Below are 24263 nucleotides of genomic sequence, written 5' to 3' on the forward strand. Positions count from 1 at the left end.
TAAAGTAATGGTTTGCAAAATTTGGTGAATTGAGAAAGCACACTTTCTTTAACCTTAATGTCAACTTGTTTTTACGTTGTTTTTAGCTGTATAGACGTATTGGGATGTTTTTAGTGTATTTTGAACACTAAGACAATGCGATTAATCACGATTTTAAAAAATGTGAACTCAAATTACAAAAAGTTAACTTGAGTAAACTGATTAGCCCTACTTTTTATAAAACCGTTCAAGATCTACTATGTTGACCTTTGAAGAAGAAAACGGCATAAAACAACGATTACAATGTAAGGAATAGTATATGTAGATTTTATACGTTTCTCACAGAGGTCAAATGTCACATGCTAATCAGGCAAATACTCAACTGATGTAATTTAGTACTTCAACAGTATATCAAGTCTAACCATATAAAAGCAATGTAATTTACACAACATTAGTATATTATTAACATGGTGTTAAAAACAATATGTGACAAAATTAGTTCTACTTTCCCCTTTACATGGGAGTCTTCTCCAATTCAGAAAATGTAGATTACTATTAGTACTTTTAGAGTGAAACAATCCTGGACAATCTTCGGTTTCAAAATAGTTTTATCAGTTCGATGTGTCCTGAAAATCCTACTGTATTGCAAATAAAGTGCCGCAATGCTTCATCTGAAGGTGAATCAGAAAGCTGAGGTAGAACAAGGGTGTAGCAAAACAGGTAGAATATGGGCAAGATAGAGCAAGTCATTGTTAATACTGCAATTGTACAGAAATACAGTCAGTCTACCTATAGTATCACATCCTCAACAGAGGGAGCCAGAGCAATCTAGATTGCACACTGGTACTGGGATATGCCCTCTAAAGGGGGATATAGAGCAGGGCTGGCCTGGGCCAGGCTTCAGCAGATCAGCTCCCTCCCTGGGAGAACAGCTTTGGTTTTTGGTAAGGGGTGGGGGTCCATATATCAAGGCTTTCCCTGTGGGCATCTGGGGTAGAAGGGGGCCCTGAGGTATGGGTCCACTATAGCTCTGCCTCCAATGGTACAGGAATGCGGGGGCCCCACAGCCACCGAGCCCACAGCAGCCTGCTGCCCCACACTGGAGACCACGCGGTGGGCTGCGACAGGCTGCTGGATTTGCCCCAAACTTAACACATTTTTTTACATTTTTGTCATTTAGCAGACGCTCTTATCCAGAGCGACTTACAGTAGTGAATGCATACATTTCATATAATTATTTTCCTGTGCTGTATTCAGGACATAGTTCATTTCTTTGCCACATTTTTTTCAGTTTTACTTTAGTGCCTTATTGCAAACAGGATGCATGTTTTGGAATATTGTTATTCTGTACGAGCTTCCTTATTTTCACTTTGCCATTTAGGTTAGTATTGTGGAGTAACTACAATGTTGAGCCATCCTCAGTTTTATCCCATGACAGCCATTAAACTCTAACTGTTTTAAAGTCACCATTGGCCTCCTTCCTCTCCAGCAACTGAGTTAGGAAGGATGCCTGTATCTTTGTAGTGACTGTGTGTATTGATACACCATCCAAAGTGTAATGAATAACTTCCCCACGCTCAAAGGGATATTCAAGGTCTGTTACCAATAGGTGCCCTTCTTTGCAAGGCATTGGAAAACCTCCCTGGTCTTTATGGTTGAATCGGTCTTCGAAATTCACTGCTCGACTGAGGGAATTTACAGATAATTGTAGGTGGTATTCAAAAATCATGTTAAACTCTATTATTAGTCACTGAGTGAGTACATGGAACTTATTATGTGACTTGTTAAGCACATTTTTACTCCTGAACTTATTTAGGCTTGCCATAACAATGGGGTTGAATACTTATTGACTCAAGACATTTCAGCTTTTCAATTTTATTAATTTGTAAAAATGTAAAAATATATAATTCCACTTTGACATTATGGGGTATTGTGTGCAGGCCAATGACAAAAATGATCTCAATTCAATCTTTTTTATTTTTTTGTGTGCAAAGCTGTCATCAAGGCAAAGGATGGCTACTTTGAAGAAACTCAAATATAAAAAATATTTGGAGCTGTTTAACACTTTTTTGGTTACTACATGATTCCATATGTGTTGTTTCATAGTTTTGATGTCTTCAATATTATTATACAATGTAGAAAATAGTAAAAAAAAAAAAAGAAAAACCCTTGAATGAGTAGGTGTGTCCAAACTTTTGACTGGTACTGTAAGTGCATGTGACAGATGGGAGCAATAATAAATATTCTATGTTGCAGTTGGCTCGCCTTTCCTATATTAAATGGACTTTAAAAAGTATGTGATAGATTTCTTACTTTATTGAGATGAAATTTGCAGCTGAAATTTGGCCAAAGAATGAATGACCAAAAAATACATATTTTCACCCTCTGTAAATTACATCATTTCATCTTTCATTCAGAACCTAAAATGAACCTAACTTCAACGTTTGGAAAACACTTTTTTTCAACATCATTTTGCATAATGAGTATGAAATCTACTCAATGTCATCTCCCAAATGTAATTAAACCTCTGCGCATATGTAAATACGATGATAATAAGTAGTGATTAATTCACAGTACATGATTTAATTGATTGTACTTGAGTATTTGTATTTATTTCTATTTATTAAGGATCCCCATTAGTAGAAGTGTCTAAAAGATAACAGCTAGCTAAATGTGTCGCCCCTCTCCCTCTGAATCAATCTATCTGCCAATAAATCACATTAACCACATGACTACCATGACAGGGTCAAATTCTCAGCAATCAACTCCCTTCAGTCACTCAATCAATACTCAACACAAAAGTACATTCACATGTATATGTTTATTCAACATCCCTTTCTTTGTCTCACAAAAATAGAAGGTGCACACAGAAATGACAGCGCTGACGCAGGATTAGGTGTCATATAGACGGACAGAGATCCAGAACATTCAGGAGAACAATGGTCATCAGAAACAGCTTTTTCCACTTTTGGCAAAAACAACTGGGCAACATGAAGGCTCTCTTTTTCACAACAACACAAGTTGAACTACCTGGAGGGCAAGACCTTTACCAAGAACAACAGCACAGTGGTATCAACAGGAAGAAGCAAAGATTGCATAGGTCAATAGCCTCATGAGTATCTGCAGATGACTAGACTGTACAGTAGTGGAGGGGATAAGATGTGAACTTCAGCCTGAGATAGATGTGGCACAACATTGGATTTCAGAATACTGCCAATAAGTGTTGTTGCTTGACATGCATTGTTTGGAAAACTGTAGTAGAGCAATTACCTGTAATTCCTTGAAATGTATAGTGAGCATTCCTGTCTTCATAGGATCTGACGTGTATGTGGTCATAGTGTTGAGTCCTGTGTAGGGCTTGTCCCTCTGTCTGATAACCAATATATTCCTTTCCTCTAATTCAGTCAGATCACTGAGTCTAGTGGTCCACTCAGAGAGACAAAGATGTGCTCTACTCTCAAAAACAGTGGCTTCCTCTATTGGCAACAGAGTGACTCAGCGCTTATTTAAGAGGGCCTGTGCTTTTCAAATGTGACGAAGTCAACACAAACATCACTGTTGATGTGACTTATTGCAGCGAGGTCAGACAACAACACAACCGCATCACATCCAACGAGTCAGACTGGCTAGGAGTTCCATTACTGTATGTCCACACATTCACACACCAACACACCAGAACAGAACATTCAACAACACGGTCATGCTTCGATATGCATCTTTTTGATCATGTAAAATCTGCGTGGAGAAAGCATGGCTTTGTAGAGCACTATTTCAGCGAAGACTGTAGTTCTCAGCCTTTGTACAGCGTGAGTAAGTATGGTACAGTATAAGACATGGTAAAGCTCCCTGGGTTGTGGTCCCAATGTACAACAAACTAGTAAAACCCTCCTTAGGTCAAGGCAAGTTAATAGACAATACTTGAAGGAGAAATCCTACCCAACCCTCAACAACAGATCAAAGCTAAGATTGTCATAACTGTATGTTTTGATAATGTCACAATAGGAATCTGGGGAGAAATATGGCGGGAAAAACACAGCTGCACAGGAAAAACAAAGTATTCGTCGATAATAGTCATCTTAAGAATTATATTTAAATATATGAATCTTTATTTATACTGATATTAATTTCATACATTCATTCTCTAACACTCTATTCATATTCACATTTATTATAAGCTATATATGAAATAAACCTTTCTATATCTTTTTTTCACAATGTAAGCTATGATGACCGATGAGTAACAGAGGACATACATGTTTTGTAACATGAACTTTTTACACGAGAGAAACCACACGTATGATCACTGGATCAGAGTCTGTGGGTATTGCAGATATACATACATTTACATTATGTAGGGCCGATAAATTACTGGAATATAGGATCTATGTACAAGTAGGAATGGACTTTCTGTAGGAATGCATGTTTGAATAGAATGAAAGGAGTGCGTGGGCACAAACAGGCTGAAATGAAGGGGATGATATTGACGAGAGGAAAACAAGCAAATGCTTGTCAATGTGCAGCTGAGTCCCGAGCCAAGCTGGTGTTTTCAAAGCTTAGCTTCTTCCTTTGGGAATGTTAGCTCCATATTTATGTTAATGTAGGCATTAAAAAAATCTTAAAATATGTTAGTGCTAACTTATAACTTTTTTGAATAACTTCCTAGCTCATTTTGACCATAGACAGGTAACCTGCCTGGTGGTTCTTACAGTGCTCTGCTAATGGCAGCTGGGAGGATGTGTCCACAGAGAGGCTCAACCTCTGGACCAGCTGGTGGAGTAATCAGTCATTTTAGATATGACATCTATCCCATCACGCCGGCTATGATACCTCACGCTAAGGGTTAAAGCACAATCCCTGACAACTCAGCCACTGGAATGTGGAAAACTAAATTGGCAGACAGACAACCATTTTTTCAACGTTCTACAGTACACCTCAAAATGTTTAGAAGAAATCAATGTTGTGATATTGTTGTTACCGAATGTGCGCAAATATTAATCCTAGTGAAATATAACCCTGGAGAAAGGCAGGAGACAAAACATCTACTTGTCCACCATAACAACATCTACTAACAACAAGAGTCAAATTATCTGGTTGCTTACAGGACAAGACTGACCAGAGAGATAGGAGTGAAACAGGGTGAAACATTTGACCCTGGTCTACAGAAAGAAGAACTCTTGGATCAAGTTAGAGTGACAAATACAAAAGCTAGAAAAAGTTAGTGTGTCGTGAAAGCAAAAGTTATATTGTTAGGGTGCCATGAACGCAAAAGTTAGAAGCGGTGTGCCATGAACTTGTTTTCCATGATGACCGCAGAAGGCAACAGAACATAGGCCTAAATGCTGTGAGAGCATGAAATGAGAGGGCAGAGGGGGGGAAGAAGAAAAGTGGTGGACATGATGGGAATCAATATCAGAGGCATGATGGGACAAACACAGACAGGACAATGATTATGGTTCTAGAACTCTATGGCCCAGTGCGTTCGGAATGACAGCAGGAGTTCCCATGGAACAAGCGTTGGTGATGAATGGTGAAGGGGTGTAACGACTAATGGTGGGGTCTATTTTCCTCTCCAGCATCAATACTTCTACCTCGTCTCTCCATCCCCCCACTCCCCCTCTCTTTAGTGTCCCGGCTCCCCACCGCCCTCTACAGGTCGATGAGCTGGTCCACCATGAGCAGGGAGCGGGCCAGGCTGGGAAGGCTGGACTCAGAGCTGCCACTGTTACTTCGAGAGTGGCCTCCTGAAACTGTCCAGACAGAGAGGAGGGAGGTAGGGAGGTGGGCCAAGGCGAAGCAGGGGGGACAGGGGGGAAGTAAGGGACGTAAGTAAGAAAAAACGGAGAGAAGATAAGGTTACAGAAGACAGAGAAAGACAGGAAGAGGAATTTCTCTCCAGATACAATCTAAGAGTGTTAAGGAATAACTACACAGAGCGAGGATGGCTACTCAGATGAATCTACAAGGGGAAGGGGGAGCAGGGTTTAATACACTACTGAGGACATTGACCGGAATCAAATCCCAGAGTTCCTCTGACCCTGGTTGAGGTATGAATGGCAATCTCAGTGGGACAGGACAGAGACTCCCTGCCTGTCCCTGCCTCGGTGTGAAGGCTGGAAGCCCACTGGGCTTACCTTGGGAGGAGGCCATGACAGGGATGGGGTCAAACTCATCCTCGATGCCTGTCTCTGCACTGGGCGGAGGCTCAAAGCCTGGGATCAGGAGATCTGAGGAGTCTGCAGAAGATGGAGCCGAGAAAGGAAGAAGGGGAAGTTAAGGTGTTTGGGAGAAGCATTGAGTAAAGAAGGCAGCACAACCAAGAGTATAAAGGAAGAATAAGAAATGTCAGAAAGGGAGAGAGATAAAGGAGGAAGCAGATAAGGCGAGTTAGAGAGCAGTGTGCCACACAACCACAGAGGGTTAGAGTTAGACTGCAAGTCAGTAGCCTGCTAGTGTAGTTGTCTCTCTTAACAGGGAGAACAGCTAGCTTCCGAACAGGGAGAACAGCTAGCTTCCTAACAGGGAGAACCAAACATTTTGTTCCTACAGTACACATCAAGTATAAGTGGAAGCACTCCTGCATCTCCAATTGTAGGACTAAGTCCAGTTTGGGCTTGTTGTGGGCATGTGATTTTGGAAACAGAGCCTTACCTGACAGAAACTGGGTGGAACCCCCAGATGCCAGGTCAAACTCTTCCAGAACAGACCTAACGCCAGCAGAAGCGGGAGCAGAGGAGAGAGAGGAGGCTCCAGAAGGGGGAGAGATGAGAGAGCAACACAGCAGAGAGTCCTCCCCAAGCAGGGGATCTGTGGGAGGGAGGGCAGAGGAGCGAGGGGGGGGGGGGGGGGGGTCAAGGGTTATACTGGAATGTTTAGTTCAGGATATCTCCAGGATATGGCCAAAATATATTACTGTATCATGTATAATAATTAGATTGTAAGCGCCAAGGACAAAGGATGAAAAATAATCCACGTGTTCCTAATAACTCTCAATGTCACATATAGTATAGAATGTATGGTAATAGAGGCACTAAACATCAAAGTATCCAACCGTAAGTCGGGGTATGGGGAGGTTTCCTTTGAAACCATAAAAAAAAATAGGGTAACTATCTGCATCAGCTTTTTCAGTACTTCCAACATGAGGTATTCTTATGTATAATATACTTCACTTTTGGTGTTTCACAAACACTAATATATGAAGTCCAGCATGTAAAAATGACTTCGTTTCAACTTCCTTTTATCAACTCCAAAACTGTTATTATTCGGTAGATCTACTTGAACGTTTGATTAGTTACTTTCAGTGATCATGTCTTATTGTTTAACATTGTTTTGTGGATTATTAGCCATTTTAAACCACTTTCGCAGGCATTGTTGAGCACAGTGCTCAATCTACTAGCAGTAGCCTAAGTGGAGGTTGAGCTGCACGCAATGGGCCTCAATGGGCTTGGCAACAGTAACAAGGTGTGATGTGTAACAAAAACATTTTTTGGGGGAGAATGTTTCTTTGGGATCATCAAGCAATGTCCTGACAACTGATACACAGGAATGTTCTTGCAACGTTCTCATGAAACGTGTTTAGAACATGAATATTGTATATTCTGAAAACATGGCAACCACGTTCTGTGTATGTTTGATGTGATGTTGATGGAATATTCTCCTAACCCTTAGAACACTGGACACAAATGTTCTTGCAACGTCCCATAAAATGCATCTAGAACGTTGTAGAATATTCTGAGAACATTGTAACCACATTCTAGACATTAAGGGAATGTTCTCCTAACTTTCACACCAAATATGTTAAAAAGGTTGTCAGAAGATTTTTGCTAACATAGATAGAACGTTCCCCTAACAGAAAACTGGACACACATTAGGGGAACATTATGGGTAACATTACAAAAATGTTCTATCTCCCTAGAGCTGTTAGCTGGGTAGACAGACACTCAAAATATCAATCAGACAGCCTCATTGTACTAAATGGGCTGGCTCCACTCCGTCCTCTGAAAACCTTATGCAATGATCAAAGACCAGTGTCGAGGCAGGTGGTATTATCAGTAATAACAGAAACCAAAACCTTTTGGTTTTGTCAGATCTAAATAATCTTCTTCCAATGTTGCATTCAATTCTGGGAGCATCTAGATTGTGTGTCGCATTGCCTGTGAGACAGAAACTAACCATGAAGCAGCGTAGAGTCCGTCTCAGACTGGGACACAGGAGCCTCCAGACCAGGGATCAGAGAGTCCAGACTCACAAGAGAGTTCTCTGCTGGACCCACTACTGTACATGTAGAGAGAGGGAGGAAGAGACAAAGACAAGGAGAGAGGGAAGCAGAGAGAGGGAGATGGATAGGAAGAGAGAGGAAGAGAACGAGAAATGGAAGCAGAGAGAGGGAGAGAGGAAGAAAGGGTGCACTGAGGGCAGACAGAGGATATTGCCATGGAGCATTCAACGGTAAAATTTACATTGGGAAAAACAAATGTAACAAAGTGTCTCCAGGAGTGAAAGTATTTTACCATTAACAGCCTCCACCACCGTTCTGCCAAAGGGATCAGCCATGGACAGGAGGTCAGGGAGCAGGTGGTGTGTATCTGGGGACTTCAGTCCCTCAATAAGCTTCTCTAAAGGCCCAGAGAGAAATGAAGAGCGAGGAAGAGTAAATGGAAAGGGAGAGATCAGTAAGAAAAAGTGAGTGGCAGCAACACTCTAGCTAGCAAATACTGCATTTGACATGGTCATGCCAGAACAGCAAGTAAGGAGTTTATGAGGATGGAGAAAAGGGGTGAAGAAAGGAAGAGAGAGAAGAGGAGAAGGTGAAGGACAAATAATAAATAGGAATGAGGGCAAAGAGAACTAGGCTATAGGGAATGTGAGAGGATGGGTGTTCAATGCGGGGAAATGATGGTACAGCAGAGCCTCCAGCACAGAATGTGATGCAAGGACAGAGACCACAATATCGTATACATTTTCATAAATATAGGCCTATATAGATAAGCTAATGTACATTTTCTGGAACTAATATGCACTCCGTGGATGGACTCAGCTGCACGTCCTCCAAGCCTGTGTCATCTATTACTTTCAGAGAATGTACAGACAGTCCTTATTTATCGCTTACATATAGGCCTATACAGATAAGCTATTGTACTACAACTATAACCACTCAACCCACTCATGTCGTTAAGGCCCGTTTCCTAGTTCATGGGGAGCCAACATGAAACATTGTTGATTAATTAATATTTACTGGCCAATAGTGTATCCTAGTTTCAAATAACCTGATACGGATGAGACGTGATGTTTGTTTATCAAGTGCAGCTTTCCAGTCAGAAGTGATTGACAGCCCCCATGGAGACAACCTGCCATGGTAGTTACATTATCACCATTGATATTATTTTCATCAATAGGAGCCTTAAAGAACTGGAACGGTTTTCAATTGTTTAATGAAGCTATTGACTTTTACATCAGCTTTCAAGGGTTTTGTAATCAATGATATTGCTAAAGAAATGCAACTAAAAACATAGATTTTTTTTATTTTTACGTACCAGTAGTTTAAACAAAATAGAGATGGAGGGAATGAGAAAATTGGGAAATGAAAGAGGTTGGGGATAAATTCATGAATTACAGATGAATAAGACAAAGATGATAACAGAATGGCTGAAGAATGACATATGAAGACAAAGAATCTGAGACAGACACATTAGAATATAGATAAATAGAGAAAAGAATATCACCCTACAGATGAATGAAAGGTTCATCTCAAGCAGAGAAACGGTTTGCAGCGGAACCGTTCACTTTGAAGGAAAGTTCTAAAAAACCAACAAGGTCAACTTTCCATCACATTCCAACAAGCCAGTTAACAAGCGATTAGAATATCTTGCATACATCGAGACGTTTGTTCACACAGCCACCAAACCCTAAATGTTCTTTTCACACCAGATGCATAACACAGTCACACAGAGAGAGCTGGCTAGTAGCTACATCCACTATCTGGGGTTCCCCCTAAAGACCACTACACACCAGGTCATCTCCCAACACAACACATGCACACATCTGCTCTCTTCCTGCCTCTCCACTCTGTACTTACAGTTAAGTCATGGACCAAGGCACAGCACAAGTCCACTCTAGCCCCTTAAACTTGGGAAAGAGAGCACTGTACATCACTCCTAGCAACATGACTACCAGTACTTTGGCTTTCTTAGAGCAATATCCCACACGTTACAACATGAAGTACTGCATTATTCTGAGCTCCATTTGTGACTTAATTAAAAGATTAGGCTTGGACTGGTTTTTGACAACCACTTACTAAAACAGCCAAACATTGCCATGACCACTAAGGAACACTAATTGTGTGATGATTCCAAGGGTGCGTTTGTTGTTCAGCCTGATGTTTACTGGCACCTGTCAAAACAACATGCATGACATGTCTTCGTAAATGCATCAGCTATTCTGCACTCTGGCACTCTCAAACCAGAGTGCTCTGAACTCGGAGTAGATTGCCAGAGTGGAATTACGAATGCAGCATCTCAGAATGTCGTGTTGATGCTCTATGTGGGGTAAGTGATTTGGAGTGTGCTTTTAGAAATAGAAAGGGACACAACCTTACCTGGAGTGTCTGAGAGTGCTAGGGTGCTGAAAGGGACCGGAACAGTCAACAAAGACTCTCCTATATCCAGTCCAAGGATGTCTTCAGATTGCTCTACTGGTGCAGCAGAGAAAAGACAACAAAACAGACATACACTAATGAACACTGCAGAGATACACAAAGCATGGCATGTTGTCCATCTGAGTCTGATAAGTAGAGATGATTGGGCATGGATAGTTCAAGGCAAAGACACAGTGTTTTCTTGGTCAGTTATTCAGTGAAGACATCCCATTAAATGGCTAGCTAGGGATTTTGAGCACGCAGAGTTAATGAAAGCTTTCAGAAAGGGATTTCTGCTGAGCTTAGAGTTCAGACTGCCACTGATGAGGTCACAGAGGACCATTCACTCAGCAGGAATAAATAAGCACTTTTATGAACTTCAACTGTCCTCCAAGAGTTGCTGAACTTTCTCTTCATTTCAGTAGCTCCTCAGTTCATGCACCTTGGGTGGAGAGTGGAGGAGTAGCAGAGTTCCCTTCCTTTATTGTCCATAGTATGACATATAGAATAGTGAATTATAGGATTTCTATGGGTGTGTCACTGGAGATGATTGTAATGGAGAATGGAGGATCTGATTGCTAAAGGAAGAACAAAGGAAGGGAAGCTATGGGAATATCCGAGCGATACAGCGCATTCAGAAAGTATTCACCTTGACTTTTTGTTACGTGGCAGTCTTACTCTACAATTGATTCAATATTTTTTTTCCCTCATTAAACTACACACAATAGCCCATAATGACAAAGCAACATTTAAAAAAAAATGGTATACAAAAATAAAAAAAAACAGAAATACCTTATTTACAACAATAAGTATTCAGAGCCTTTGCTATGAGACTCTAAAATTAATCTTAGGGGCATTCTGTTTCTATTGATCATCCTTGAGATGTTTCCACAACTTCTTTGGAGTTTACCTGGAGACAATTCAATTGATTGGACATGATTTGGAAAGGCACGCACCTGGAGTGCCAGTAGTCGATGAGGAAATAAGAAGGTTTGTGAACCTACAGTCAGAAGTTTACATACACCTTAGCCAAATACAGTTAAACTCAGTTTTTCACAATTCCTGACATTTAATCCTAGTAAAAATTACCTGTCTTAGGTCAGTTAGGATCACCACTTTATTTTAATAATGTGAAGTGTCAGAATAATAGTAGAGAGAATGATTTTACTTCAGTTTATATTTCTTTCATTACATACACTCAATTAGTATTTGTTAGCATTGCCTTTAAATTGTTTAACTTCTGTCAAACGTTTCGGGTAGCCTTCCACAAGCTTCCCACAATAAGTTGGGTGAATTTTGGCCCATTCCTCCTGACAGAGCTGGTGTAACTGAGTCAGGGTTGTAGGCCTCCTTGCTCACACACGCCTTTTCAGTTCTGCCCACAAATGTTCTATAGGATTGAGATCAGGGCTTTGTGATGGCCACTCCAATACTTTGACTTTGTTGTCCTTAAGCCATTTTGCCACAACCTTGGAAGTATGCTTGGAGTCATTGTCCATTTGGAAGACCCATTTGCGACCAAGCTTTAACTTCCTGACTGATGTCTTGAGATGTTGCTTCAATATATCCACATAATTGTCCTGCCTCATGATGCCATCTATTTTGTGAAGTGCACCAGTCCCTCCTGCCGCAAAGCACCCCCCACAACATGATGCTGCCACCCCCGTACTTCACGATTGGGATGGTGTTCTTCGGCTTGCAAGCATACCCCTTTTTCCTCCAAACATAACGATGGTCATTATGGTCAAACAGTTCTATTTTCGTTCATCAGACCAGAGGACATATCTCCAAAAAGTACGATCTTTGTCTCCATGTGCAGTTGCAAACTGTAGTCTGGCTTTTTTGTGGGGATTTTGGAGCAGTGGCTTCTTTCTTGCTGAGCGGACTTTCCGGTTATGTCGATATAGGACTCGTTTTTACTGTGGATATAGATACATTTGTACCTGTTTCCTCCAGCATCTTCACAAGGCCCTTTGCTGTTGTTCTGGGATTGATTTGCACTTTTCGCACCAAAGTACGTTCATCTCTAGGAGACAGAACGCGTCTCCTTCCTGAGCGGTATGACGCTGTGTGGTCTGCAAAAACTATCAAGCCATCGACTTTAATACATTTTTAGAATAAGGCTGTAACATAACAAAATGTGGAAAAAGTCAAGGGGTCTGAATACTTTCCGAATGCACTGTATACAATAGGGAGTTTAATATAATATTAATATATGCCATTTTGCAGACGCCTCAATCCAAAATGACTTAGTCATGCATGCATACATTTTATGTATGGGTGGCCGCAGTGGGAACTGAACCCAGAACCTTTGCCGTTGCAAGCACCACGCTCTACCGACTGAGCCAGAGAGGACTGAACCACTATGAGTGATGGAGATGAGAAGGGTCTCACCAGCAGGTTGGGGGGTTGTTTCCCCAGGAGAGGAGACCTCCAGCAGGCCAGGTATCAGTTCCTCTGTGGGGGCCGTCTCCACCTCTGCTTCTGCAGCCACGTCTAATAGCGATAAGGTCAAAGTGAATGATACAGTTTTATCTGATTGGAAATACGATTACAGCAGAGGATATGTTAGAAATGAGGTCTAAGGATGTATTTTTAGCACCTATCTCTTAGAAGTGAAAACACACGGTATTCCGTTGTGCGTGCAACACGCACACATGTGCACACACACAAACAGCCTCACCATCAGCCTGTTCATCAACCAGGTCTTTGTTAATCAGATGCTCCGCACTGAGATTGGAGAAGTCATCATCACCAAAAGGGTTCCAGGCGGGCTGCGTGGGGGAACCGGTGGCTTGGCCAGGGGTAGGGGAATGGGCAAAGGCAGCGAAGTTGCCGTCTTGTGCTGGTTCACACACACTCTGCTGAAGGGACCGGGTGGAATTGGGTGGAGTTGTACCGACAGATCTGGAAAAACACACAAATGCCGGAACAGGTCAACTTGTTGTTAAACACTGAAGAAGTGATGCTAAAACATTGATGGTTTACCCAATTAAATACTAGGAGTTTATATATAGAGTGTGCGACTCTCTTTATTTATTTTTTATAGTTTACAGTTTATTCGCCGTTAGTCAGCACCGCTACACAAAATAATTTTCTCTGGGTGTGCGCCAGCTCATGCTTTTTATTACAAATTGAAAACTAGACATATTTAACTAAGGCTGATATTTCTGGTGATGATGTCATGCATATCTTACATTAACTGGTTGAGGTCATCCTCTGCTGTGGCCTCTTGCAGTAGTAGGCTGGAGTCACTTCCAGGTAGCCCACCGACTGCATTCTGGGTAACGTTACTCGGGGTGCGCTCAGCTGCCTGTGGAGAGTGGTGCGGAGTCTTGGACAGAGGGACGGAGAAAGAGAGAGGAAGTATAAGAAAAAATATTATAATATAAACAATACAAATGTCACATTCTAACTGAAGGGAGAAGAATTAAACAGAGGACGACTCATGAAAAAAAAACAAAAAAACAATAACACTCACTAATTATTAACTTTCAATGCCAAATACAAATACATACAACACTAAAGCAAATGAGGCAAACAAAGTAAAATGAAGTGAAAAACGGAGAGAAAAAAAAGTATCACACAGAAATGAGGGTCATTCACACATTCACAATGTTGCAGGGTTTTTCAAGTTACTGAGAGAACAACACTAACGAACAAAACTGAAAAGACAGCAAAATGATGAAGGCTGATGGCATTGGCATGATGATAGATGGCTGGGTGGAACAATAGATGGCCTGATGTCACTTTCAAGCAGGCTTTGAGTGTGTCTGACAGCTCAGTGAGCAGACGCGGTGCAGGCTGCAGGTATGTTACCGTCTCAGTCTCAGCTGTGTTGTGACTGGTCTCGGCAGGGGTGGACTGGGTCTTGACAGGTGGCTTCTGGGCCGCTTCTGTCTGAGCTACTGGTTGCTGGGCAACTGGTTGTTGAGGAACTGGTTGCTGCCGAGCTGTAGGCTGCTGTGCAGCCAGAGGTTGGGCTGGAGTAGGCTGAGCGGATGGTTGCTGCTGGGCCTGGCTGGCCTGCTTACGACGTGCTGGAGCTTTGGGTGGGGCTGGGCTGGACGGAGCCTGGGCCTTCTGAGGGGAAGGACTGGCCACCGGGGGAGGCATGGCCTGTTGAGGGGTGCTCGGTGCCTCCGCCTTGGTCTGCACAGGTGGGACTCCCACTGCTGCGATAGGCTGCAACTGTCCTGGCTACCACACAAAGACGTACGACAGCACACAGCGTCAAAAAACCGAGACAACGAAGACAAAGCTGCTTCACACACAGACAACACAGTGTGCCACTAAGAATGCATGTGGCTGTTATCATGGGTTCACCTGCATAACACTTCACTTTTTCACACAGAATTATATACCGGTATAGCGTAAAACTGTCTTACCTACCTAAAAACTAAGGACCCGTTGTTGCAATAGGAGGAGACAAAAAAATGTAATCCCAGGAAAATATAATGGGCTGCAATTGTATGATAATGATTTTTTTTCATCCAATTTCCTCCCTAATGCACACTTCTCTGTTTGGTCAAGAGTTTCCTGCACTTCAATGACCTACTTATCTAAGCTTGTTCCATGATGACAGTCTATACAAAGGTTGGCTGAACAATAACCCAACCCTGAGGCAGCAGCTTGTCATACAGATGGTACTTTACAGCTGGCATAAGTGGATTTGTCACTAAGCAACAAAATCCTATGAAATAAATTAGCTATATTTCTTTGAAATTAATTTTACCAGGCCCGTTAGAGGGTAAAGAGGAACATTTTCTTCATAATTTTTTTGTTGTTGCTGCAAATAACCATAATTATATTAACCCACTTAAATCTTTTTTTTAAACTTGCAGGGTTTTGTACTGTAATTGATTAGATTCATTAAACGCTTCCAGATGCTCAGAAGACACGTCATCCACCCCCACCTGGTGATAGCAGTTATTTTTGCAGCAGAAACCTAGATCAGCACTCGTATTCTCAGACGCATGACACAAACAGCCCCTGGTCTCCCATCCAAGGATCGACCAGACCCAACCCTGCTTAGCTTCAGAGAGAAGCCAGCAGTGGGATGCAGGTTAGTATTGCTGTGGGTTTGGGTGTTAGCTGGCTGCCTGAGTTTACCTGCTTCTGCTGAGCACCAGTCTGGGGCTTTCCACCCAGCTGGGGTGTGGCCTCACTGGGAGGGTTATGTGATTGGCCGGTCGCTGGCTGAAGCGGAGCTGAGGTCTGTGCCTTCTGTGATTGGAGGGCTGCCACTTGCTGGGCAAGGTTTAAGTTCACTCCTGCAAGGAGTACAGAATATGTTTACTATACAAGCCATGAAACTAAGAAAATATATTGCATGCTATATACATCACTGGCAAGACCTCATTAGATGAAACTGTTGAGACAATCTAAGCATACCGGCCATTTGTTTCTAAAGAGAGCCATATAAATGTTTGACTAAATATAACTAAGATCTAAGTTGTGAAATAATTCGACCAAATGTGGCAGAATGTTCTGAACAGTTTGCGCCCAAAGAGGCATTTCTTTAAGTTACCGAAAAAGAGGGGAAAACAACTGTTTTAGGTCAGTGCAGGTCCAGCTCGATGTTAACTAGCTAGCTTATTTGGGTACATTCCCACTTAGGCAGACATTTATTTATCACGGCTAGTACCCACTGTACGCCATCTTTATTTACTTCCATTTTCTCCAACTTAGCTAGTGTCATTAGGGTAGAGAATCTACCTCAGTCACTTCTGTTTATCTCTTGAGTAGCTACAGTGCCTTCAGAAAGTATTCACACCCTTTGATTTTTTCCAAATGTTACTGTGTTACAGCCTGAATTTAAAATTGATTTATTTACAAATACCTTTTCACTGACCTACACAATACGCCATAATGTCAGTGGAAATACATTATTTATTTATTTTTTATTAATAAAAAATGAAAAGCTGAAATGTCTTGAGTCAATAAGTATTCAACCTCTTTGTTAAGGCAAGCCTAAATAAGTCCAGGAGTACAAAGTGTTATGTTTGGGACAAATCCAATACAACACATTACTGAGTACCACTCTCCATATTTTCAAGCATAGTGGTGCTGCATCAAGTTATGGGTATGCTTGTAACCATTAAGAACTGGGGAATTTTTCAGGATAAAAAATAAACGGATTGGCGCTAAGCACAGGCAAAATCCTAGAGGTAAATCTGGTTCAGTCTGCTTTCCACCAGACACTGAGAGATGAATTCACCGTTCAGCAGGACAATAACCTAAAACACAAGGCCAAAGCTACACTGGAGTTGCATACCAAGAACACAGTGAATGTTCCTGAGTGGCTGAGTTACAGTTGACTTAAATCTACTTTAAAATCTATGGCAAGACCTGAAAATGGTTGTCTAGCAATGATCAACAACCAATTTGACAGAGCTTGAAACATTTTGAAAAAAATAATGGGCAAATGTTGCACAATCCAAGTGTGGAAAGCTCTTAGAGAGTTACCCAGAAAGACTCACAGCTGTAATCGCTGCCAAAAGATGATTCTAACATATATTGACTCAGGGGGTTGAACATCTAATCAAGATACTGTATATTAGTGTTTCATTTGTTACAAATGTTTGAATTTTTCTTCAACTTTGACATTACACAGTATTTTGCGTAGATCGTATGATGGAAAAATTATGTATTCATCTTATTTGTTGGAAATGTAACAATTATTTACTTAAACAGTGAGAAATGTCTGTCCTGCTAATGCTGAGTTTTATGGTGTCCACTCTAGCTTCCTGGTGATAAAACCTACAGCTGGCCTTCTAAGGACAGGATGTGGGGTGGTTGTGACTGGGATAGAGAGGAGTAGAACAAAGGCCTCAATGGTACTTAGACATCCTGGCCTGGGAAATTAGGCCAGGGTCGGAGGTTAAGATGACACCAGGGGCAGATAAAGACAGGAAAGCCCAAAGTGGCTTATGGTGCCCCCCAAGCTAGACTGTAAACTCTCCATCCAGACTCACATTAAGCATCTCCAATCCAAAGTTAAATCTAGAATCGGCATCCTATTTCGCAAACAAAGCATCCTTCACTCATGCTGCCAAACATACCCACGTAAAACTGACTATCCTACCGATCCTTGACTTTGACGATGTCATTTACAAAATAGCCTCCAACACTCTACTCAGCAAATTGGATGCAGTCTATCACAGTGCCATCCGTTTTATCACCATAGCCCCATATATCACCCACCACTGTGACCTGTATGCTCTTGTTGGCTGGTCCTCGCTACATATTTGTCGCCAAACCCACTGGCTCCAGGTCATCTATAAGTCTTTGCTAGGTAAAGCTCCGCCTTATCTCAGCTCACTGGTCACCATAGCAACACCCACCCGTAGCACGCGCTCCAGCAGGTATATTTCACTGGTCATCTCCAAAGCCAACACCCCCTTTGGCCGCCTTTCCTTCCAGTTCTCTGCTGCCAATGACTGGAACGAATTGCAAAAATCACTGAAGTTGGAGACATATCTCCCGCTCTAACTTTAAGCGTCAGCTGTCAGAGCAGCTTACTGATCGCTGCAGCTGTACACAGCCCATCTGTAAATAGCCGATCCAACCAACTACCTACCTCATCCCCATATTTGTTTTTCTGCTCTTTTGCACACCAGTATTTCTACTTGCACATCCTCATCTGCACATATATCACTCCAGTGTAAATTGCTAAATTGTTATTACTTCACCACTATTGGCCTATTTATTGCCTTACCTCCTTACTTCATTTGCACACACTGTTTACAGGTTTTTCTATTGTGTTATTGACTGTACGTTTGTTTATCCCATGTGTAACTCCGTGTTGTCGTTTTTGTCGCACTGCTTTGCTTTATCTTGGCCAGGTCGCAGCTGTAAATGAGAACTTGTTCTCAACTGGCCTACCTGGTTAAATAAAGGTGAAATAAATAAAAAATAAAAATCTATATGGGAGGGGTGGAACCAAGCATTCTGGGTATTAGCTATATGAACTGTGCATTGTCTATATGATTCAGACTCTCAGTCTAACAGTTAGTCAAGACTGTTGGGCTGACGGTCTCATTATTGCAATAATTAAATCAATATTTAATAAAGATGATTGTTTGAAGAAATGACCAAGTCTCTCTCAGTACTGAAAATCCCCGACAATCGTTGACCCCCAAAAAAAGACAATTAAATCCTACTTTGTAATACAACAAAATGTGGAAAAAGTCAAGGGGTGTGAATACTTTCTGAATTCCCTTTTAACATGCCTCTAAATAAAACCACTTAGCCTAGTTGCAGTAAATAGGCAGAGTGACAGAGTGGCAGAGTGAGGGTGGGTACATACCAAGAGGAAGGGCCCCCCCGGCAGGGAGGTTGGCACGTTTGCGAGGGGTGAGGGCAGCCGGCTGGATGGGTATGATTCCAGCGCTGGGCTGGGCATGGCCCGCCTTGGGCCTCTGCCGGGGCGTGATGGAGGTCTCAGTGGTGGGGATGGGGTCTGTCAGTCTGGGGGAAAAAAGGTGAGAGTTGGTGATCATCTTGTCAATGGTTTGAAATGACCTTATGAATGATGTTAAAGCAGAACAGAGAACACACAAATGAAAAAACATCGATACTGCTGCAGTAACAACAACTACAAGATTACTCAGGCAGCCCCCTGTATGACAAACACCACAGACTTACCTGGCCTTACTCTGTGTCTGGCTCTGGCTCTTCTTCGCTGCAGCAGCCTCGCTGGCTTTGATTGGCTCAGGGAGTTGAGCAGGAATTGGAGAGTTCTATATGATTAGAGGTAAAAGTATTGTAAATTCATATTTGGGAGGGAATGGATCCATATGACAAGCACATTCAGTAGATTCAGGCATGGATTGAATAGAACATTGATAGATCTGGCCCTGGGGCCAATGTCAGAGCAGAGAGAGACATAAACATACAGGAAACACTAAAGAGAGACACCCTAGCACAGAGATAGACTGACCCACATACACTGAGTGTACAAAACATTAAGGACACCTGTTCTTTCCATGACATAGACTGACCAGGTGAATTCAGGTGAAAGCTAGAATCCCTTATTGATGTCACTTGTTAAATCCACTTCAAAATCAGTGTAGATGAAGGGGAGGAGACAGGTTAAAGAATGATTTGTAAGCCTTGAGACAATTGAGATGTGTAAATCAGAAAGTGAATCGGCAAAACAAAAGATTTAAGCGCCTTTGAGCGGGGTATGGTAGTAGGTGCCAGGCGCACCGGTTTGAATGCGTCAAGAACTGCAACACTGCTGGGTTTTTCACATTAAACAGTTTCCTGTGTGTCTCAAGAATGGTCCACCAACCAAAGGACACCCAGCCAACTTCACACAACTGTGGGAAGCATTGGAGTCAACATGGGCCAGCATCCCTGTGGAATGCGTTTGACACGTTGTAGAGTCCATGTCCCAATGAACTGAGGCTGTTCTGAGGCCAAAAGGCAGTACAACTCAATAACAGGAAGGTGTTCCTAATGTTTTGTGCACTCAGTGTAGACTGTCCCCAGAGCAGAGAAAGACTGACCTTAACATTCTGAACAGGGCAGTCCTGACGAGCGTGTTTAAAAGCAAAGTAGGACACCTGGTAGATGTCAGGTCTTTTGTCAGGGTCGGGCTCCAGCATGTACCCTGACAAACACCAACAGAATGAGAAGGAGAGGTGGAGGAGGTGGAAATGTGAGAGAAAAGGTGAGACACCAATCAAACCACACCAGAAGAGACAAAAGCAACACACTGACTATCCCACAACGGGTAGATTAAGCATAGTTAGATGAAGAGGTAACATGTTGTACAGGACTGATACTATATACAAAAATGTAAATGTAAAAGTATGTGGACATGGGCATTAATATGGAGATGGTCCCCCTTTGGTGCTATAACAGCCTCCACTCTTCTGGGAAGGCTTTCCACTAGATGTTGGAACATTGCTGGGGGTACTTGCTTCCATTCAGCCACAAGATCATTAGTGAGGTCGTGCACTAATGTTGGGCGATTAGGCCTGACTCGCAGTCGGCGTTCCAATTCATCCCAAAGGTGTTCAATGGGATTGAGGTCAGGGCTCTGTGTAGGCCAGTCAAGTTCTTCCACACCAATCTCGACAAAACATTTCTGTATAGACCTTGCTTTGTGCACGGGGGCATTGTCATGCTGAAACAGGAAAGGGCCTTCCCCAAACTGTTGCCACCAAGTTGGAACTACACAATCGTCTAAAATAATCCAGAAATGTCTAGAAGGTCAAGACAGTCGTGAAGAGGGTAAGACGAAACCTATTCCCCCTCAGGAGACTGAAAAGATTTGGCATGGGTCCTCAGATCCTCAAAAGGTTCTACAGCTGCACCATCGAGAGCATCCTGACTGGTTGCATCACTTCCTGGTATGGCAACTGCTCGGCCTCCAAACTCAAGGCACTACAGAGGGTAGTGCGAACGGGCCAGAATATCACCGGGGCCAAGCTCCCTGCCACCCAGGACCTCTACACCAGGCAGTGTCAGAGGAAGGCCCTAAAAATTGTCAAAGACTCCAGCCACCCTAGTCAGAGACTGTTCTCTCTGCTACTGCACAGCAAGCGGTACCGGAGCGCCAAGTCTAGGTCCAAGAGGCTTCTAAACAGCTTCTACCCCCAAGCCATGAGAATTCTTAACAAGACCGGTAAATAGTTAATTAAATGGCTACCCAGACTATTTGCATTGCCCCCCCCTCTTTTACACCGCTGCTACTCTCTGTTGTTATCATCTATGCATAGTCACTTTAATAACTCTACCTACATGTACATATTACCTCAACTAACCGGTGACCCCGCACATTGACTCTACCGGTACCCCCCCATCTCGCCATTGTTATTTTACTGCTGCTCTTTAATTACTTCTTACTTTTATTTCTTATATTTATCTGTATTTTTTTAAACTGCATTGTTGGATAGGGCCTCGTAAGTAAGCATTTCACTGTAAGGTCTACACCTATTGTATTCGGCGCATGTGACTAATACAATTTGATTTGATTTTATGCTGTAGCGTTAAGATTTCCCTTCACTAGAACTAAGGGGCCTAGCCCGAACCATGAAAAACAGCCCCAGACCATTATTCCTCCTCCACCAAACTTTACAGTTGGCACTATGCATTGGGGCAGGTAGCGTTCTCCTGGCATCGCCAAACCCAGATTTGTCCGTTGGACTACCAGATGGTGGAGCATAATTCATCACTCCAGAGAATGCGCATCCACTGCTCCAATGGCGGCGAGCTTTACAATACTCCAGCCGACGCTTGGCATTGGGCATGGTGATCTTAGGCTTGTGTGCGGCTGCTCGGCCATGGAAACTCATTTCCTGAAGCCCCCGACGAACAGCTTTGTGCTGATGTTACATTCAGAGACAGTTTGGAACTCGGTAGTGAGTGTTGCAACGGAGGACAGACGATTTTTAAACACGACTCGCTTCAGCAGTCGGCAGTCCCATTCTGTGAGCTTGTGTTGCCTAGCGCTTCAAGGCTGAGCTATTGTTGCTCTTAGACGTTTCTACTTCACAATAACACCGCTTACAGTTGACCGGGGCAGCTCTTACAGGGCAAACATTTAACTGACTTGTTGGAAAGGTGGCATCCTATGACGGTGCCACGTTGAAAGTCACTGAGCTCTTCAGTCAGGCCATTCTACTGCCAGTGTTTGTCTATGGAGATTGCATGGCTGTGTGCTCGATTTTATACCCGTCAGCCAATGTGGCTAAAACAGCCGAATCCACTAATTTGAAGGGGTGTCCACATACTTTTGTATATATAGTGTACTTCTAAAATATGTAATGGCACTATAGAATCTACACTAATTTTCATAGCAGATACAGTGAGTGGTGGAACACTGACGGATGAGGCAGTGCAGGTCGTAGGAGTAGCGGGAATTGTCAGGAATGGTGAAACTGCCATCACAGATGGCCACCTGGCTCTCCCCGAAGGGTAGAGTGAAGTAGCACAGCTTATACAGCAAACAGCCCATTGCCTGGAGGGAGCACACACACACACACACACACACACCATTTAGCAGACCCTGTTATCCAGAGCAACTTACAGGAGCAATTAGGGTTAAGTGCCTTGCTCAAAGGCACATCGACAGATTTTTCACCTAGTCAGCTCTGGGATTCGAACCAGCAACATTTTGGTTACTGGCCCAATGCTCTTAACCTCTAGGCTACCTGCCTCCACACACACACACACACACACACACACACACACACTAATTAAGTTACATAACATTTAGAACAAACATCCAAATGCCTTGAGAAACAACATGGGAAAAGGCTTCTCCACACAATTATGTCTTTTCAAATGTCCTACTGTACCAACTACCTGAGATTCCTCTTGCCACTGCCACTTGCCAAAGACTTGCTATAAGTTTTCATTTAGTTTATCTATATTTTAGAACATTTTCTTGGGTATTCTGTGACAAATTGCTGAAAAGTTGATTGTAAAAAAGCCCCATAGAAATCAGAAGCTGGCACTGAAACCATGACTAAAGCCTAGATCTAAAATACCACGTCCACTCACCCATATGTCAGCTTTAGTAGTGATAATCTTGCTGTTGTAGAGGTTTACCATCTCAGGAGCACGATATGACAAAGTGGTGTACCTGAGAGAGAACAGCACAAGGTCACAAACAGGAAGATTAAGAACATCATAAGCTTTATCTAACTAACACTAAATTCGAAAAGGCTCAGCTCAGGTGGACTTTGAAAGGACTTTTCTATGGCTGTAAAAAAGTTTTTTTCAAAAGTAATGAAATGGCAGGAAATGGTACGCATATACAGTTGAAGTCAGAAGTTTACATACACTTAGGTTGGAGTCACTAAAACTCGTTTTTCAACCACTTCACAAATTTCTTGTTAACAAACTATAGTTTTGGCAAGTCGGTTAAGACATCTACTTTGTGCATGACACAAGTAATTTTTCCTACAGTTACAGACAGATTTTTTCACTTATAATTCACTGTATCACAGTTGACTGTGCCTTTAACCAGCTTGGAAAATTCCAGAAAATTATGCCATGGCTTTAGAAACTTCTGATAGGTTAATTGACATCATTTGAGTCAATTGGAGGTGTACCTGTGGATGTATTTCAAGGCCTACCTTCAAACTCAGTGCCTCGTTGCTAGACATCATGGGAAAATCAAAAGAAATGAGCCAAGACCTCAGAAAACATTTTGTAGACCTCCACAAGTGTGGTTCATCCTTGGGAGCAATTTCCAAACGCCTGAAGGTACCACGTTCATCTGTACAAACAATAGTACGCAAGTATAAATACCATGGGACCACGCAGCCGTCATACCGCTCAGAAAGGAGACACATTCTGTCTCCTAGAGATGAACGTACTTTGGTGCGAAAAGTGCAAATCAATCCAAGAACAACAGCAAAGGACCTTGTGAAGATGCTGGAGGAAACAGGTACAAAAGTATCTATATCCACAGTAAAACGAGTCCTATATCGTCATAACCTGAAAGTTCGCTCAGCAAGGAAGAAGCCACTGCTCCAAAACCGTCATAAAAAAGCCAGACTATGGTTTGCAACTGCACATGGGGACAAAGATTGTACTTTTTAGAGAAATGTCCTCTGGTCTGATGAAACAAAAATAGAACTGTTTGGCCATAATGACCATCGTTATGTTTGGAGGAAAAAGGGGAGGCTTG

At 42.5% G+C, this 24263-nt stretch overlaps 1 protein-coding gene across 7 annotated transcripts in view; it reads right to left on the bottom strand.

Moving 5' to 3' along the window:
• LOC106568237 (AP2-associated protein kinase 1) overlaps nucleotides 1-24263 on the bottom strand; it is a 110094-nt gene that overhangs the window by 65056 nt on the left and 20775 nt on the right. Inside the window, exons 6-21 of one of the 7 annotated variants that reach the window (XM_045692400.1) lie at nucleotides 23129-23210; nucleotides 22451-22583; nucleotides 20125-20228; nucleotides 19259-19353; nucleotides 18921-19081; nucleotides 15722-15882; nucleotides 14429-14809; nucleotides 13807-13943; nucleotides 13293-13516; nucleotides 13004-13105; nucleotides 10571-10666; nucleotides 8487-8591; nucleotides 8149-8247; nucleotides 6628-6783; nucleotides 6111-6212; nucleotides 2782-5726 (exon numbers count right to left, since the gene is read on the bottom strand). In XM_045692400.1, the coding sequence (XP_045548356.1) occupies nucleotides 5626-5726; nucleotides 6111-6212; nucleotides 6628-6783; nucleotides 8149-8247; nucleotides 8487-8591; nucleotides 10571-10666; nucleotides 13004-13105; nucleotides 13293-13516; nucleotides 13807-13943; nucleotides 14429-14809; nucleotides 15722-15882; nucleotides 18921-19081; nucleotides 19259-19353; nucleotides 20125-20228; nucleotides 22451-22583; nucleotides 23129-23210 (2239 nt within the window). In that variant the 3' untranslated portion in view covers nucleotides 2782-5625. Of the gene's footprint in view, nucleotides 1-2781; nucleotides 5727-6110; nucleotides 6213-6627; nucleotides 6784-8148; nucleotides 8251-8486; nucleotides 8592-10570; nucleotides 10667-13003; nucleotides 13106-13292; nucleotides 13517-13806; nucleotides 13944-14428; nucleotides 14810-15721; nucleotides 15883-18920; nucleotides 19082-19258; nucleotides 19354-20124; nucleotides 20229-22450; nucleotides 22584-23128; nucleotides 23211-24263 lie in introns of those variants that run through there. The other 6 variants (XM_045692399.1, XM_014138406.2, XM_014138407.2 and 3 more) reach the window with 6 other exon arrangements.

This window comes from Salmo salar, chromosome ssa13 (assembly GCF_905237065.1).
Source record: "Salmo salar chromosome ssa13, Ssal_v3.1, whole genome shotgun sequence".
In the NCBI taxonomy this organism is placed as follows: domain Eukaryota; kingdom Metazoa; phylum Chordata; class Actinopteri; order Salmoniformes; family Salmonidae; genus Salmo; species Salmo salar.